Source organism: Henckelia pumila, chromosome 2 (genome assembly GCF_033568475.1).
Source record: "Henckelia pumila isolate YLH828 chromosome 2, ASM3356847v2, whole genome shotgun sequence".
In the NCBI taxonomy this organism is placed as follows: domain Eukaryota; kingdom Viridiplantae; phylum Streptophyta; class Magnoliopsida; order Lamiales; family Gesneriaceae; genus Henckelia; species Henckelia pumila.
In genome coordinates, this window is record NC_133121.1 from 4,224,278 (window position 1) to 4,241,873 (window position 17,596).

The window sequence follows — 17,596 nt, forward strand, 5'->3', positions numbered from 1 at the left end:
TCTCTATGATATATCATTAATGCTAGCTCTTGAAAGGGCCCGTGTCCTGTTTTAATATTTAATGATCAAACAACCAGGATTAATTAATGTAAACAGCGAAAACGAGTTAAAAATTTGCGTTTGGGCCTACAGAAATTTCGGCATGACCTATTCGTAAATAGGACATCCCAAAAACCTGTACAACACAACCAGCAATATATACTCGAAAATAGAGTCACAACTCCAATTTACAAACCTATAGCCGCACTGGCCAGGACTAAACACATGCAGAGCCGGCAAGGCTCGATCACACAAATAACAATTCAAAACAAGGTCCAAAACTATTTATACAAATACACAGGGCATCACCCCGGCAAATATAAAACTCGCTAAACTGATATATATACATATATCTGGGAACTCAACTCCACGCTCGCCTCACTGGGTACCACTAGATGACGCTCCACCAGATGCGTCAAATCCCCCTGGATAACCTGCTATGGAATCACAAACAACCACAGCATAAAAAGAAAACAGGGGTCGGAACCCCAGTACGACGAACTATAAAAATTACGACAAATATAACTGACATGAATAAAATTAAGTACAATGCAATGAAATGCAATGTAATGCGTGACAGGTATCAATGAAATAGGAATACCAAAAGGAGTCCAAATAATCGTATCACAATAAACTCAGTGGCCACCCGTGCCAGGAACGCAGCAGACCTCGAATCATCACTGCTAATCCATACACGTAGCATCGGAGGGTGACAGGAGCGACCCGTCCAGCCTCATGCTGTCATCAGGAGTGTCGTACGTAGCATCAGAGGGCGACAGGAGCTACCTGTCCGTGCCTCATACTATCTCAGGAGTGCACTAAAATAATGTCACTCGCTCCATGATGACTCAATACATCTCAAGAGATCAATATCAATAGTAATCAAAGGAGTCAAGGCTCAACGTGCTATGTAAACTTATAAATGAGTGAATGAAATCATATAATCCACGTAAGCACATAAAACACATTATCACTCATTACAAAATATTTAATATCATTACATGCCATTATAGACGTCGTAATATAAACAGCTCATACGTACCTCAACCGACACTTAATTACCACAGAAATATCTCAAGTATTTCTCGGATATTCCAATCCCAAATTTTCAGAATCTGTAATTCCAGAAAAAGTAAAATCGGGTCCTTACAGCTCTTGTATTTGATAGTTCGTGTACGTAGCAGTTTAATTGATAAATAAATATTATCTATCAAACAAACAAACAAACAATACATAGTAGACAAATCAACTTTGTTCATGTTTTAAAAAAAATACTTTTAAAAAATAATATTTTTATGGGTTACCCAAATAGGATATATTTTTAACAAAATTGACACGTGAGACCATTTCACGTGAGTTTTTGTGATATTTTGAAGATAAAAAATAGCCTTGAAGATCAAAAAGCTCTTCCAATTACTCGTCTAGTCGCCCATAGTCTCCAATAATGTACGTACGTAGCATGGTACATATTGCCTCTTGTTATGAATTTGGGATGCATTTGGAGTACTGCGGGGATTTAATTGAATTAAACAATATATGGGTTTCAAATCTGATTTATTGTTTAGATGAATTTAAATAGAGCATTTTAGGTCCACTGATTTATTTGAATGAACAGAAATTCAAATGAATTTCAAATACGCTATTTATCAACTGAAACGATTTCGACAGTAATTGTCGTGGGTTTCGACTTTCGAATACACAGTCGATATTCAAATTAAATTCATGAATTCAAGCACGATCTTAATTGAATCAAATCAAACCAGATATATTATATTAGAACAATTAGCACCAACCCAAACCTCATCTGACTAGCTAGAATTGCCATATTTGGCTCAAAATATAAAAAATTTATAAACCGAATTAAAGTGAACTCGGATATCGATATATATATATATATATATATATATTAATATATATATTGTGTAATTACAGTACCCTCGTGTCCGGAATGTGGTGGTGAAAACATATACTAAATAAGTAAATATATGAAACATCTTCCATATATAATATAATAAATAAATATGAGAATTGCATTAAATAATAATTATATACATAGTAATGATAATTAGCCGGAAAGATGTTAGTATTTTCAGATGGACCAAGAGTAGACAACTACTTCACACTGTACATGATCCCTACATTGCCATTTGGAAAACGAAATGTCAACAAATAAATTGAAGCTAAGAACAAAAATACATAACATCCAAGAACAGTGCAATTATTTGCTCGTTAATTTACACGACACTTAAAATAAAACTACACATGGCCATGGTCCAAGAAGGAAAATTAATTCAATATCAATAATTTTTTTTTTAAAAAAAATGTGATGATCATGTTTTCTTATCTAGATGCGATGCAGATTTTTTCTTTTTTCTTTTTTTCTTTTATTTTGGTTTTTTTTTTTTCCATTTTGACGCCTTTCACGTGTTTTGATTTTTTTTTTTCGTTTTTTTTTACAAGTAATTATAAAGACTTTCATGTGTTGCACAACATTCATTTTGCAGTATACATGCAAAATGAATAATTGTAGGGATCTTCGTTTTTTAAAAAATATTTTAAAATATGAATTAAAAATATAATCCGATGTATATAAGTTATTTTGATAAATTAAACATTTATATATAAATGTTTCATAATAATATTTAATTTTTTTTTACATGGTTATTATCTGGAACGATTAGAACAATAATTAAAGTGATTTCTATGTATAATGTGTTATATAATTAATTCATGAATTGTATGTTTAGATATAGTAATCGATTTTATATTTTATTTATGTACACTATTTAATTTATTATAATACGTACTTAAGTGCTAAGAGGTTACTCAATTAATCATACAAATAAATTTAATTATTCAAATGTAAAATATATTTAAATATTTTATATAAAAAATAGCTGTCGTAAATGAAATAGCTAGTAACTATATTCTAAGAATGTTCCACGAGAAAAAGTACGAATTAATTGATAGATCGTTGATTAATTTTGTGTTTGGTGCGTAAAATATATTGTTTTAGAATTTTTTAAAAAAAATTCCTGTATATTTTTTTAAAAAAATTGAAATAAAATTTTTATTTTGAATAAATAAAATGGAGTTTTGGAATTTCCATATAAACTCAGTAACAGAAACAGTGACGGACCGGTCGGGGAGGGCCGCCAGTTATTTATTTTACGGGCTTACGTTTGGGCGGTGGGGGCCTGGCTGCAGGCATGTAGCCCACTGTCGGGCTTATTTCTTGTCGCAAATATTCACTCGTTGCATTTTTTTAATTATGCCAAATATATTGGTAACTTTTCATTTGTGCAAATTCCAAAACAATAATGTTTTTCTAAAATCAGATTTTAAAATACTAGCTTGCATTTGATCGATGGATTTGTACATCTGTTTGTTTTGGTAAATTCGCTTAACAATGTATTTCAAATATTAAATTGTTATTTTTTTATCGTTGTGGTGGATTTGAGATTAATGTGAAATATAAAGATAGCATTTGGGAGAGATTTTAGGAAGCATTTCTCAACTTTACCTTCATAAAATTTCAAAATTGTGAAAGAAAAAAATAAAAAGTGCTTCCTAGAAGCTCTCACAAACACTACCGAAGTCGTTTCAATCCAAACGCAATACCTGTTGCAAGTAAATGTTAAAATTATGTGTACATTATTTAATGAATTTCATAGTCAATTAATGAAGGTTTTGAAATATATGCATGTTTTGGATGAACACTATGCATGATTATATATGTAGCTCCTCCTTGCTTAGTATCAAACATTGCAATAATAATGCAAAACGGTTATTTCGAATTCGTTATTGACTATAAAATTTATTGGTAGTTAATTAATATTTAGTGAGCACAGTGATAGTGAGGGCTGTTAGCTCATCAATGGTCTAAAGCGTAGTATTTAAGTTGATTACGTTGAATCTACCAAAATTAAAATTATTAGCATTACTAATTATTTACATATATTTTATGTCGGCCACTTTAAAATCAATTGATTTAGATTATGTCAAATATATTTTATTTATTATTATGATCGATTACAACAAGAAATATGAAATACTTGCAAATTAGTTGTGCTATAATAACACAGCATTGGATCCATCATAAGTAATGGTTTATATAAGTATTATTATGGTATTGAAAAGTCAAGTTTTCTTGTAAACGCAGCTATTTATTTTCGTAACTTTTATTATGGAGAATTATATTGAAGGATTAGCCGTTGAGGTTTCAGAACCTATGACACCGACCGTGAAATTGACATTATATATAATTTATACAAATCCTTCGATATATTTTCATGAAATGGTTCTTTCAATGATTGTATATATATAACATATATTTAGTTGATTTTCAATCAGCATATAGAGTACATTTGTTCTCTTTCTACTTTTAGTTTGTTTTTCATCAAAACATTGACATTGTTATTGATCGATAAATATATTATAACAATATTTGGAGTTCGTTCTATTTTATGGCCTAATTAATTTAAACTTGGAAATAAATAATTTTCGTTCTTTATGATAAAATCTACACGGAATGAGATACAATTTAGGGGCAAGTCACACCACTCTGTTGTAAAATTTAGATATAGATTTTATTATTACATAAATTTATCTCACCGACAAGATAAAATCATAGAATCTTCCTGCAAGAAAAAGAAATCATTAATTTAACCTTGAAATCAAAAGAAAAGAACAGTCACACATGGCAAATTGGCGATGGTGTAAATGATTGTTTTAATGCAAGTGTAACGTACAATATTTTTTCATTAAAATAAACATTCTATCAGATGAAATTTACACCTCGCAATACATTAGTTTTAATAAATCTTAAAAATAAGAATAAAACCACATGGCCATGCTGTGTTACAAGTTGGTAACATGTATACTTTAATCCTCTGATATTAAAGCGACAACAAAATGCTCAGTTTGAACAAATTAAATTAGCCTAGTTAGAAAAGGGGGAAATATAATATTTTTTAAATTTCACCAGCTCAACAATAAGAATTTGGACAGTTATTTTACAGTTCAACAATCAACAGGAAGAATAATAACAAATTCCTCAAAACCAAATTACATTAAAATATGAAACTCAACATGGGAAAAATCACAAGAGTACCAAAATAAAAGATGTGACAGGTTAACAATTGATGATGCTTGTACTCAATCATTGAACTCCAAGAATGAACAGACAATCACAAGGAACGTTTAGGAATGTAAAAACTTTTGTTCTAAAGAGGTGCTGATCGATCATCACGAGCCAGTATTGTGCTGCGGTTCTTCGATATTAACAATGTCGCCGCTCCGATCCTGTACATTCGAACGACAAATCTCCTGGATTCTACCGCAAACCTCGGTCATCGAAGGGCGTTTATCCGGGTACGGAGCAGTGCTATCAACTGCAAGCTGCAAGAGCTGAACCATATCTTCTTCGACGTTTTGATATCGAAGGAGTTCGAGATCAAACACTTCGGAAGTCCACTCTTCTCTAACAATGGACTGGACCCATCTTGGGAGATCCACCCCTTCCTCGTTTGTTAATGAATGAGTAGGAGCCTTGCCCGTCAGCAGCTCCAGCAGTAGAACTCCGAAACTATAGACATCTGCTTTTTGTGAGACTTTTCGAGGATCGGTTACCTCCGGTGCACGATAGCCGGCGACACGGTTAGGGGTGGTAGTAGGTCCTGCAAGCTGAGCAAGGCAAAAATCGGAGACACGGGCTTCATACGAAGTGGTGAGAAGGATGTTGGATGATTTGATGTTTCCATGGGAGAGTGTGGGGCTTTGGGAGTGAAGGTACGAGATTCCTCGCGCTGCACCGAGGGCGATGGCTGCCCTTGTCTCCCAGTTTAAGGGAGTCCTGCCGCCTCCCTTGTTTCCTGCGACATAAATCCAATTAAAACTCATCAAACTCAATAAATTTGCTCCAATTGGAACCCCATTTGAGTACAGAATCACAGAGTTTTCAAAAGGAATCCTTCATTGACTTTGAGCTAATTAATGCAAGATAAATGATGTTAACTAGCTAGTTACTGCAAACATATAAAAAGGAAAAGGGATCAAAACAAACAGGCAGAAGGCATTATCATCAAAACTATAACCAAAATATATATAGTGTCTAATTCCGCATTCGCATCGCTAACTTTTTCCCAAACTATCCAAGTTTGCAGCCTTTTAAATAACTCAAAATGACATTTTCAATAATCTGAACTAGACATAACAAGACAAGGAGTTGCAAATTATGTGCTGCAAACACAAAAACAACACTCATTCTCAGACACAGAGTATGTAAATAACTAAGGAATATGATTAACCTCAACAAGATGAAGAAGAATTCTCACCATGTAACAAAGCAGACAAACTCCCCCTTGGCAAATAATCATACACTAACAGCTTCTCCTCCTTGTTATAGTAATAAGCTCTTAAAGGCACTAAATTTTCATGATCCAATCTTCCAACTTCCTCCATCTTTTCCCTAAACTCCCTCTCTCCCATGTTAGCATCCCTCAGCCGCTTCACCACCACCGCCAGCCCCGTCTCAAGCACAGCTTTATATGCGGTTCCGAATGTTCCCTTCCCCAAAACCTCAGCCGACGCCCTCAAAAGATCCTCCAAGTCGAAGTTCCACCCCGTTTTCCCCAGGAAAACAAGCCCTTTCTTCCCATCCACAACCACCTTTCCTTTCTCCCTCGACCCCAATGCCGCCGCGAAACTACCACCCGCGGCCCCATTTTTAACTTCGCTCTCTATTTTCTCCGGTGGGACTTCAAGATCTCTTACATTAGCCACCACGCCTTCATTTTTTGATTTTTTTCTTTTTCCAGCGCACGCTCTGCACAAGCAGAATAACAGCAATAATAACACCAACAACCCGATTATCGAACCGATTACAATCCCCGCAATCACCCCTGCAGAGAGCTTTTTCTTGGATTTTCCACCACCACCACCACCACAAGAATCCAGCGGAGAGCCACAGAGCGAATTTCCAAGAAAAGCACTCCTTGGCTTCCCCGAAAGATGCCCAGGAATCTCTCCAGTAAGATTATTAGAAGAAACATTGAACTGAAGTAAACCAGGCAAATTCAGATCAGGAACTTGACCAGAAAAGTGATTGTCCTGCAAGTAGAGCGTCCCCAAACGAGTCAATTTATTGAATGACGGCGAAATTTGGCCGGAGAAATTGTTGTCCGCCAAATTCACACGCACGAGAGACGACAAGGAGAACAAAGAATCCGGGATTTCGCCATCGAAAGAATTGTGCTGCAAATAGAGATTACGGAGTAAAGTCAGCGAAGAGAACAACTCCGGCGGCAGATTCCCCGACATCGAGTTGTAACGAAGACTGAGTGTATTCAGATTGGTCAAATTGGAGATCGTGTTGGGCGGAATCACGCCGGACAGCCCCATTCCGGGAAAGTGGAGCTCCACAACAGTGGAATTCAACGGCGCATTGCACACGACCCCAGCCCACGAGCATGGAGTGGGCCTATTTAGATCCCAGAGGCGGAGTCGTCCTCCGACGGCGGAGCGGAATGCAACGAGCGCCGCCCGCTCTCCGGCAATGTCCGCGGCGGCGAATGGCAGCAGAATGGCGGCAGTGAGAAGGAGAGAAGCGCAGAAATCGGAATCGAAGCGCCTCATCGATGATCCCCGCGATCTTGGAAGCAGCGGAGGTAGATTTGCGTGAAATTTGTTGAGGTTTGAAGAAGTTTAAGGAGTGGGTTTCATGTCTGATTAGTTGTCTGAGTCTGAGTCAGTATAAACAGTGAACTGTTACTGGATTGGCCATTTAATGTCATATTCCTCCAATAACAATCACCATTCCCCCAAAAAATAAAATTATTTTAAATTTTTATTTATTTATTTATTTATTAGTACCATCACATTATTCAAATTTTGAAATTTCAATTAACGGGCAAAAGTCATTCAATTTTTATAAAATAATATCGACTCTTTCTTTTTCTTTCACAAATTCATGCATTGAATTTGTTTGGATAGATTTTTTTTTTCCCGAGTTTGAATCCTCAGATAATTAATTTGAGCTAGCTTTTTTATCATTACAAAATCTATATCATCTAGAGTCATTTTCTTTTATTCCAAATATGTTTGGATTATGGTATTTGATGCCACCAACTACATTTGAAAATTAGATTTGAAATTATTTCTCTTCTTAAACTGGGAGATTTGGAATTTCTTGTTTTGATCTAAACCAACTAGTAGCTTAATAATTCTGACACCAAACATCAAGATTTCAATGTATCGGATTCAATGCATAATTATAAAAAAAACGTTTTAACTTTGTCGCACAATATTTAATCAAGTGTAGTTTACTTACCTAACTCAGTTTACAAGTTATTTTGTTAATCCGTTTATTTTATTGTTGTGCACTAAAATACAGCGATTGCGAGTTTCACTATTATAAAATAAAAATAAAAAAACTCTCGAAAACAAAAGTTAATGTGTTTTATAGTCCAAAGTTGGGTACCATAAAAACAATATGGTTTTATTACGTATTAATAATAAATATATGATTATATATATTTATTAAATTTAAATATACAAAATTAATGGTGTTTTGTTAATTTTTTGAAATAAGCGCTTCTTTCCAATAATAATAATAATAATAATAATAATAATAATAATAATAATAATAATAATAATAATAAGTGATTTATTTTTTTTTTATTTTTAAAAGAAAATCAAAATATCAAGTTTAGTTAGCTATATATAGAGAGAATGTTAGGAATAAGTGAATAACACATGAAACAGGCCAAATGACCAATGCGATTAGTTATAGTGCCATTCCTAAATAAGATAGCAAAGACATAAACATTTTAAATCAATGGTTGTTCCCCAATGATTATTATTAAAAATATATTACAAAATTATTATTCTTATTTTTAAGTATTAATTGTTCAGTACTAAAATACTTTTTCAATTTTTTTTAACAAATTGAATATCTTAATAAATTGTCAACGAGTTTAATAATACTAGTATTTTTTAAAACAATTATTATCATGATTGAATAGATCTAAATATAAAAGATTCAACCTGCCATTTGCTTGCGATTACATATATAAATAAGCGCTCACAAGAGATCATGTCCCTATAGATGGAGTAGCTAAGTATTTGAAAAATGATCATAGTTTTTTTCTATTAATATTTTATTGGACGAGTTTGTCACGATTTGTCCAATATAGTTAATTTGACTAGTATGACTGTATGGTTTGCAAGCTATTATGTTAAGTGCATTAGACTGAGAATTTATCTAGTACACATCAAAACTAACAATTGTGAATTTTCACATGTCACATAAAAAAAGAAAGAAAAAGAAACTACTGAATCAATAGAAAATGAATTATACATAATTACTATAATACCAAGAATTAAGAGCAGCACCGACATTATGATATTTATTGAATAAAATCAGATTCTCACTTTCATAATTTCGTTGACGAATATTATCCTTTTATTATTTTTTTTAAAATATTTATTGATGGACTAGTTTGCAGGAATTAACCATTTGCAAAAAAAGGTAAATGTTTTTAAGTCAACGATTTGAATAATCATTTCATGAAAAGTTGTGGGTAATATATACATGTATTTTGAATACGATTATGCATTTCATTAATTAATTTCTCATGTAGAAAAAGGAAAAATAAGAAGCTAATTTATGGGTATTTTGCTAAAAAAAAAAAAAAAAGGAAAAAATGAATGATACCATTTTTACGGAAAATTTATTTTGCGAATTTTCCCAAAAGATGAATTTGTTCTCAATATTAATAATGTTGAGACTGAATATTTTATTAATCTAGAGACATATTAAATCGATAAATCGATAAATTATTGATTTAAAGAGTATTTTTTTGATTTAACGAACTTAAATTTGATTACATAAAAATTAACAATCGTGTTTTATTAATGTTCATATCATATTTATTTAATTAATATAAAAAATACAATTCATTGTACATATATATTTACTATTTTATAAAACTCGAGCCACTTTTAAAAACTATTTTGATACGTTTTGATGACACCAAAGTACATTTATCATTTAACCCTTGGTAGTTATTTAAAATTTTATATATTTACATTGAAAAAAAGAAAAAAAAATAGGTGAAAAACAAAAAACAAAAAAAAATTACCTTGCATTTTGAGAACTGCAATTTACCATATTATTAATAACTGCACTAACTTCTCCGAAAAATTCGATCCTACAACATGAGTTTTATCCCATGTAATAGGTGAAAGCACATGATTGGTCAAATTATGCGGGTTCCACATGATTAATTATTAATTATTAATTTATGATATTAGCATAAAAGTTTTTTTTAAAAAAAAAAAAATTATCTTATTAATTTAGCATATTGGTCTAATTTCGAATTGATAAAAATAATTATTTATTAAAAGTCATTAGTTTATCGAATATTAATTTATAAGAACTAAATAACGAGAAAAAAGTGAAACTTTTCCTAATTAACAAAATAAGTAAATTTAGAAAATTAAATAAGTTTGGTCGACAATGAACAGAAAACTGATATTAATTTTAAAAATTAATATTTAATTGTATATAGGTTTAAGATTTAAAGTATTATAAATTATTTGGTTCGCAAAATTTCCCCCGATTTTTTGTAAAATATAAAGTATATAATAGTGGTTAGTGAAAGAAAGTGTCTGGACTCCTAATCATAGAATACACCTAATAATAATAAATAACTAAAATAAATGTGACAGACAACTACGATAAATCGTTCCATCTTAGTCTAATTATTGCCATTTGCCAACTAAAAAGTTTGCCCAATCGAGTTGTGTCGTGACTTGGTTTTTTATGATTATTGAGAATAAATTAATAAGTTTATTTTTGTTAATTATACATTAAGAAAAAGTTAGTGTGGATAAATAAGTTTATTTCTGCTAATTATGTATTATACGTGATAAATTGCAACGACATATCACATGTCAATCAAATCAAGGACCAGACCATGCAAAATATTTCCCTGTCTATAAAATTTATTTTTAAAAAAACTACAACAATAATACAATATCACAAGGAAAAAGGAGAAGATATTTATAAAAATCCCACATTTCATTAAAAAAGAGAATAAAATCTCATATCCGTGACTGGAGTAATCAAAATAGGTAGGATCAAGTGGTTTTGAATTTTCAATAGTATTATGATAGTGTTATGTTCAATTGGAATTTATTTTTCATATTCTTTGAGGAATATTTTTCTCCGAAATATCTTATTGTATATCCTTGTTTTAGCCTCTGTACTTAAAGGAAATATATATTTGTAGTTAGGAAGTTTTTTCTGATCCATATTGTGTAATATATATACATTGTTATTGTGAATAAGAGAACGAGAAAATTGGGTGGAAAAATTTGTCAAATAGAGTTGAAATTACTGAAGTATGGTTGATGAGTTATAAATGATTCATATTATTTATAATGAATTAATTTTTATTATAATTGAAGAAATTTAAAATATTTACATTATTTATAGTTATTAGGTATGATTGATGAATTCTCAATTTTAATCTTCTGTTTATAATGTCTTATATGTGGTTATCCGTTTGAAAATTTTTGAAAGATTTATATTATTTATAATAATTTATATTTGATTTTTAAAAAAAATATTTGATCTGTTTTTTAATTTTTGATGGGTTAACCCACATAACCTGCAACCTCTGCGTCATGTCAGGATTTTGGCGAACCAAAACGGACAATCCGTTTTGATAGTTCTATTTATTACCAAAAATATATAGTTAGATAATAAAGAAAAAACAATTCACGAGTTACGTATAAAAAATTTATTTAAACAAAACAGTGTATTCTTGACTACAAAAAAAGAACAAGTAAAGGGATGCCAAAGTTTGTGACTCTGTAGATATGCCACTTATTAGATATACAACAGTAAAGTATAGCAAGGAAACATGGCTAAAGTCTAGAATGTCACGTGCAGACCGAGAAGTGCCATGAACTGCGATATGAACTCGGGATGACCGGGCCAAGCCGCACCAGTGACAAGGTTACCGTCAGTGAAGCAACGATCGATTGGTTCGGGTTCTAGCCATGTTGCCCCTGCCAGAACAACATTAAGCTTCACAGCAGGATATGCAGTACATTTCTTGCCCTGATGAAAACATTTGAAAAAATAACATTAGCCATATTTCCAATTAATTGTGCAACTAAATTGAAACAATGAAACAAAGAAAAGGTGCAGCACATGAAATTATTATTCGAAATGATCATGCATATGTACTTGCATTAGCTATCTAACGATGCAGGGGTGTGAAAAGCTACCTTCAGAACACCAGCAGCTGATAAAATTTGTTGTCCATGGCATATTGATGCTACCGGCTTCCCAGATTCCATAAATTCCTTCACCAATTTAAGCACACTTTCATCCAATGCCAAGTATTCTGGAGCTCGGCCCCCGGGGATCACCAGGCCATCATAGCTAGAAGCATTCAAACCTTCAAAATTGGCGTTCAGAGAGAACTGGTGGCCAGGCTTCTCACTATATGTTTGGTCGCCTTCAAAATCGTGAACAGCTGTCGGGCAATTATCACCCGCCTTTTTTCCAGGGCATACGGCATCCACGTGGCATTCGAGAGCTTGCAGAGATTGGAAAGGAACCATTACCTCGTAGTCTTCCATGTAATCCTGCATTATGTTGCAACCGCAAAAGAACATAACTAATGAATAATGCAAATTTCCAAAAGTGGCAACACTAACAAGAACTGAACTAAATCATAAAAGGGTAAGTAAATTAATGTGTATGAATAGTTAGTTACCAATCACATTTGAGACACGGAGGACACTCAACATAAACATAGCATGATCAGAAGATGATGTGCAGAAACTACACATGTCCCTATTAAGATTCACCGTGGTAGACGAAGATTATGATATAAGAGTCATGTAAACCCAATATGTTTTATTCAGTTGGCCCTGGGTAAAGTTGGCCCCGAGAGGCATCTATCTGTCTTCTATGATCTGATCAATATGCATATATATATGCCTCAGTATTTATTCTTGACATATATTTTCTGAAATCTGTCACACACGAGACATGTTAAGTATAAATATGATTATTGGAACGTCTCTCATGAGTTTGAGTTTTTTTTTACAGAAATGAGTTTTTATACTAGCTATCAGCCTCGAAATAAAAAAAACTAAGGGAATTGTATCATTACCCCACAGAGAAATAAAATTCGCTTTCCGGAACCAGATATTTTGGCTCCTAGCGCCTTGATAAATAGTTGAATGAACTCGGGATGCCCCTCATAAGTAGCTCCAGTTATGAGGTTCCCTTCACTGGTGCAGAAGGCCATTGTGTCTGGTTCTACCCAATGAGCACCCGCAGCAATAAGTGCATGTTTCACAGCAGGATATGCAGTACACTTTCGGCCTTTTACAATACCAGCTGCAGCCAAAATCAGTTGTCCATGGCATATGGAGGCAATTGGCTTTTGAAACTCCTCAAATTTCTTGACCAAGTTTACCACAGATTCATTTATTGCGAGATATTCTGGGGCACGTCCTCCTGGAATGATTAGTCCATCATATTTGGCAGCATCTACTTCATCAAAAGTTGCATTGAGCGAAAAGTTGTGACCCCGGGACTCAGAATAGGTCTGCAAAAAGGCGATATAGAAAGTTCAAAAGAAAGCTAATGGAAATACTTGACTCATTTGGCACACACAAGCAACACAGCTCCAAAAAGTAAAAGAGCGGCAGGATCGTTTCACTCACACTTGCAAAGAAATCCAAACAGAGACGAAACTATTACCCTGACAAAATGCATAACAGAACACATAATGGATAACCAGAAAGAGCAAGTTCGGGAAAAAGGTAGTCATCATAAAGCAAGCATATTAATATGACAGCATACATTAAATTGATTCAAAGTTGTACAATAATCACTTCAAACGTCCCGTCATTATTGTTTTCTCGTCTTCAGATACATATAAATTGATTCGGGCTATTAGAAAACAACTATCTTGCTTTCTTCTACTATAAACAACTGCATAAAACCATTTTTCCCAAAAGTTTGAGCTTACAACTCACAAGAGATGATTCAAACAATAGTTTTATACTTCTAGGATGCTCCCTCACGGGTAGGTTGAATATAACTTACAAGGGAATGAACATCTTAAATCAACATCCAAGACTTCACACATGCACATTAGTCAAATATTAAACATCAAAGACCAAGCAATACCAACTTAATGAAATATAATGGGGATCGCACACCAAATATTTTGAATTTTTGACCTCTTCCGCCTGAAAAGCAAGTTGAAACCTCTCTTTATCCAAAGCTCGGACAAATGATAGGTAACACCAAAAATAGTTTTATATTTCAAGCCATAAACAGTATACTTAAGTAAAACATCACTCATCAGACGAGAATACTGCCCAGAATCCTATAAAATTCCAAAAATGCAAAATAAAAAAGAGAAAGAAAAAGAAAAAGGCATAACTTTCAAACTTCAGCTAGTACCATCGTATGCATCACAATAAACAAAAGCTTCCCCTTGTAACAATTGAATGTCGGTCAAGCAAACACTTAATTGGGTGTGTAAACAGCACAAAAACTATCAAAATAAAGATAGAATCCAGTAAAAACCATAAAAAAATCCATTCAGAAATAGCAAAAGATGTGAAGTTATTATCTATTATCTAATTAGTAATTTCCAAACAAACCTGGTGGCCCAAAGAATCGTGAATCGCGGTACGACATATGTCGCCGGCTTTCTTCCCGGGGCAAACTGCATCAACTGACAGCCCATACGCCAGCAATGCTTGAAATGGCACCATAACCTGCACATATTCAATCAAAATCACTTAGAAAACTTCAAAAGTTGAAGCTTTGAGGAAAAAAAAAAATCGGGTAACCTCGTAATCCTCGACATAATCTCCGCATAATAAGAGAACCCTTTTCTGAGATGCCATTTTCCGACACGCAAAGATGATATGAAGTTCTTCAACACTGTTCTACTTTCTTTCTTTCTTCGTTCTCCGTGGGGCGTATGAATACTTCTGGATAATTCTCAGTTTCGGACTGGTACAGCTTCTATTATACGACGTAAAAAATGTGTTTATTTTATTTTATTATTTATTAATAAGATTAAGATACGTCCTTAATTTAATTTTTTAAGAAATATCTCAAAACTTCATTGATTATTATTATTTTTTTTTAAAAATTAATAGAGTAAAATTTGAAATTTCCAAACTTCAACGGATGGGCAGATAATTTCATTTTTTTTAATCACATTTGGGTATGGGAAATTATATTAAAAGTAAAAAAAATTATCGAGAAATATATTTTTATTATGTCTAGATAAAAAATAATAATTTAATATGATTTTCAATACCCAAATGTGATTTAAAAAAAAAAAAAAAGAGTTCAAATTATGTGCCATTGGCCATTTCATTCCTTACAATAAACATAAACCAAGTTGCAAAGTTTTAAGCATTATTACACTGTAATACTAATATATAATACACATGAAGAACATTAATTAATAAATACCAAAAAATAATAATCGCGTGTAAAACATTTTCAGTTTCTTTTGATTTTTTTATTATTTAAATAACTTATATTTGACTTTCTAATCGTCATCATAACGTTACTAAAATTCAAATGATGATGAGATAATAGTTTTTAATTATATATACACAACCGAAATAACTCCATTTTCAGCACTCATTATAATTTTTTTTTAATATATTACCATCAACATAAAAATTCATATGTAATTAAACAATTTTATGAAAACCCCATACCAAATTGTATAAAGATTTCTCACTGCCTTCATTTCTTTTAATATTTATTATTAGTATATTTATAATATCAATTATTGCATAAAATTATGCCTAAAGAAACACTTATGAATACAAAATTAATTTGCTCAAGCATAAGCTGTACCGTATCTTTATGGATCTAATTAAATAAACAATATCAGATATCCCAACATGTGGAGCAGATCTCCATGTCTCGGTGTTTGGTGTCTGTCTGATTATGGTATAGTGAGAGTGTGGGTCTCTGTAATTTTGTATAAGATTTTAGGATGAAGTTCTTACTAAAAAATAAAAAAAAATTACTGATGAATATTGTTGTGAAAAAGTAAAAATTTATGATAAAAAGTAAAAATTTCAAAACTCAAAATATATCAAACTTTACACTTTATAATATTTTTCTCTCAACTCAATTGTATTTTTCATCACAAATGAAGACCTATTTATAGATCCACATTTGAGATTAGTCCAAAAATAAATACATCATCATCTACATCATCACACACTAATTTTCCACATTTTACAACTCAATATTCAACATTCAATATTCAATATTCAACATAATATTAATAATAATAATATATTTTTCAACACTCCCCCTTGTGATGATGATCGTGATATGATGACCGTCTTCATTACGTGTTTTATACTGCCTCATTAAAAACCTTACTAGGAAAAACCCAGTGAGATAAAAACCATAGTAAGGAAAAAAGAGTGCAGCCACGTAAACTCTCCCTCATGTTAACATGAATGATTCTTCACATATTCCGCAAATTGCGCATCCCAATGTTGTATATATGTTTTCTGAATATCGTCGTGAAAAGTGCCTTTGTGAAGATATCTGATGAGTTCTCACTTGATTGAATATAATCAGATATCAATATCTTTATTCTTCTCAAGCTCTTGAGTGTAGGCAAAGAACTTTGGAGGTATAATCAGATATCAATATCTTTATTCTTCTCATGCAGCATTGTCTTCATACAACGTCACAGGCTTCTTGTCTAATGATAATCCACAAGAAGTTTGGATATGTTGTGTCATTGATTTTAGCCAAACACATTCACGGCTTGCTTCATGTAGCGCAATAATCTCAGCGTGATTTGATGAAGTTGTTACGAGTGTTTGTTTATGTGAACGCCAAGAAATTGCGGTGCCTCCACGAGTAAATACATATCCGGTTTGGGAACATGACTTATGTGGATCAGATAAATATCCAGCATCGGCATAACCAATGATACTTTGATTGGTGTCTTTTGAGTACAAAAGTCCCAAATCTGTCGTTCCTCGTAGATAACGAAATATATGTTTAATTCCGTTCCAGTGCCTCTTTGTTGGATATGAACTGAATCTTGCCAATAAATTTACAGCAAAAGATATATCTGGTCTAGTGTGTTAGAACCTAATGGGGGGGGGGGGGGATTTAGGTTCTATTGGCAACTTTAGCAATTTAAAGCAATTATGCAAATACGCAACAGAAGACTTAAAGCAATTAATAATAAGTGCAGTAAATAAATGCGTAATGTAAATAAAGCAGTAAAAGGGATAAGAGATGTTTATGGAAGTTCGACGATAAATCGTCTACGTCTCCCCTTCTTGGTTAAGATCGATTAACCAAGGATCCACTAGCACTTCGAACGACTTGGCTTTGATGGCTCCAAGGATAGCCTTACAACTTGACACGATCACCGCGTCGATACAACTCAACACTTGGCCTTAAGGGCTCCAAGGATAGCCACAACACTCGTAAATACACTTG

At 32.6% G+C, this 17,596-nt stretch overlaps 2 protein-coding genes across 2 annotated transcripts; both read right to left on the minus strand.

Moving 5' to 3' along the window:
• Positions 1–4,997: 4,997 nt before the first annotated feature.
• Positions 4,998–7,774, minus strand: LOC140880625 (probable inactive receptor kinase At5g16590). The gene is made up of 2 exons (XM_073285227.1): positions 6,375–7,774; positions 4,998–5,912 (listed from the first exon to the last, which is right to left on the minus strand). Exons 1-2 carry the CDS (start codon positions 7,672–7,674, stop codon positions 5,287–5,289), a joined length of 1,926 nt encoding a protein of 641 aa, XP_073141328.1. The 5' UTR covers positions 7,675–7,774; the 3' UTR covers positions 4,998–5,286.
• A 4,057-nt stretch (positions 7,775–11,831) lies between these two features.
• Positions 11,832–15,084, minus strand: LOC140883432 (protein DJ-1 homolog D). The gene is made up of 5 exons (XM_073289888.1): positions 14,938–15,084; positions 14,746–14,862; positions 13,236–13,676; positions 12,340–12,702; positions 11,832–12,169 (listed from the first exon to the last, which is right to left on the minus strand). Exons 1-5 carry the CDS (start codon positions 14,992–14,994, stop codon positions 11,981–11,983), a joined length of 1,167 nt encoding a protein of 388 aa, XP_073145989.1. The 5' UTR covers positions 14,995–15,084; the 3' UTR covers positions 11,832–11,980.
• Positions 15,085–17,596: the final 2,512 nt, after the last annotated feature.

What these genes read in the sequence shown, in the direction of transcription:
- LOC140880625 (XM_073285227.1), bottom strand. Translation starts at nt 7,674, where the DNA reads ATGAGGCGCTTCGATTCCGATTTCTGCGCTTCTCTCCTTCTCACTGCC. An exon ending in TTTGTCTGCTTTGTTACATG is followed by an intron (nt 5,913 to 6,374) that starts GTGAGAATTCTT and finishes TTTATGTCGCAG; the next exon opens with GAAACAAGGGAGGCGGCAGG.
- LOC140883432 (XM_073289888.1), bottom strand. Translation starts at nt 14,994, where the DNA reads ATGGCATCTCAGAAAAGGGTTCTCTTATTATGCGGAGATTATGTCGAG. An exon ending in ATTATGTCGAGGATTACGAG is followed by an intron (nt 14,863 to 14,937) that starts GTTACCCGATTT and finishes GAATATGTGCAG; the next exon opens with GTTATGGTGCCATTTCAAGC. An exon ending in ACGATTCTTTGGGCCACCAG is followed by an intron (nt 13,677 to 14,745) that starts GTTTGTTTGGAA and finishes GCCTTTTTGCAG; the next exon opens with ACCTATTCTGAGTCCCGGGG.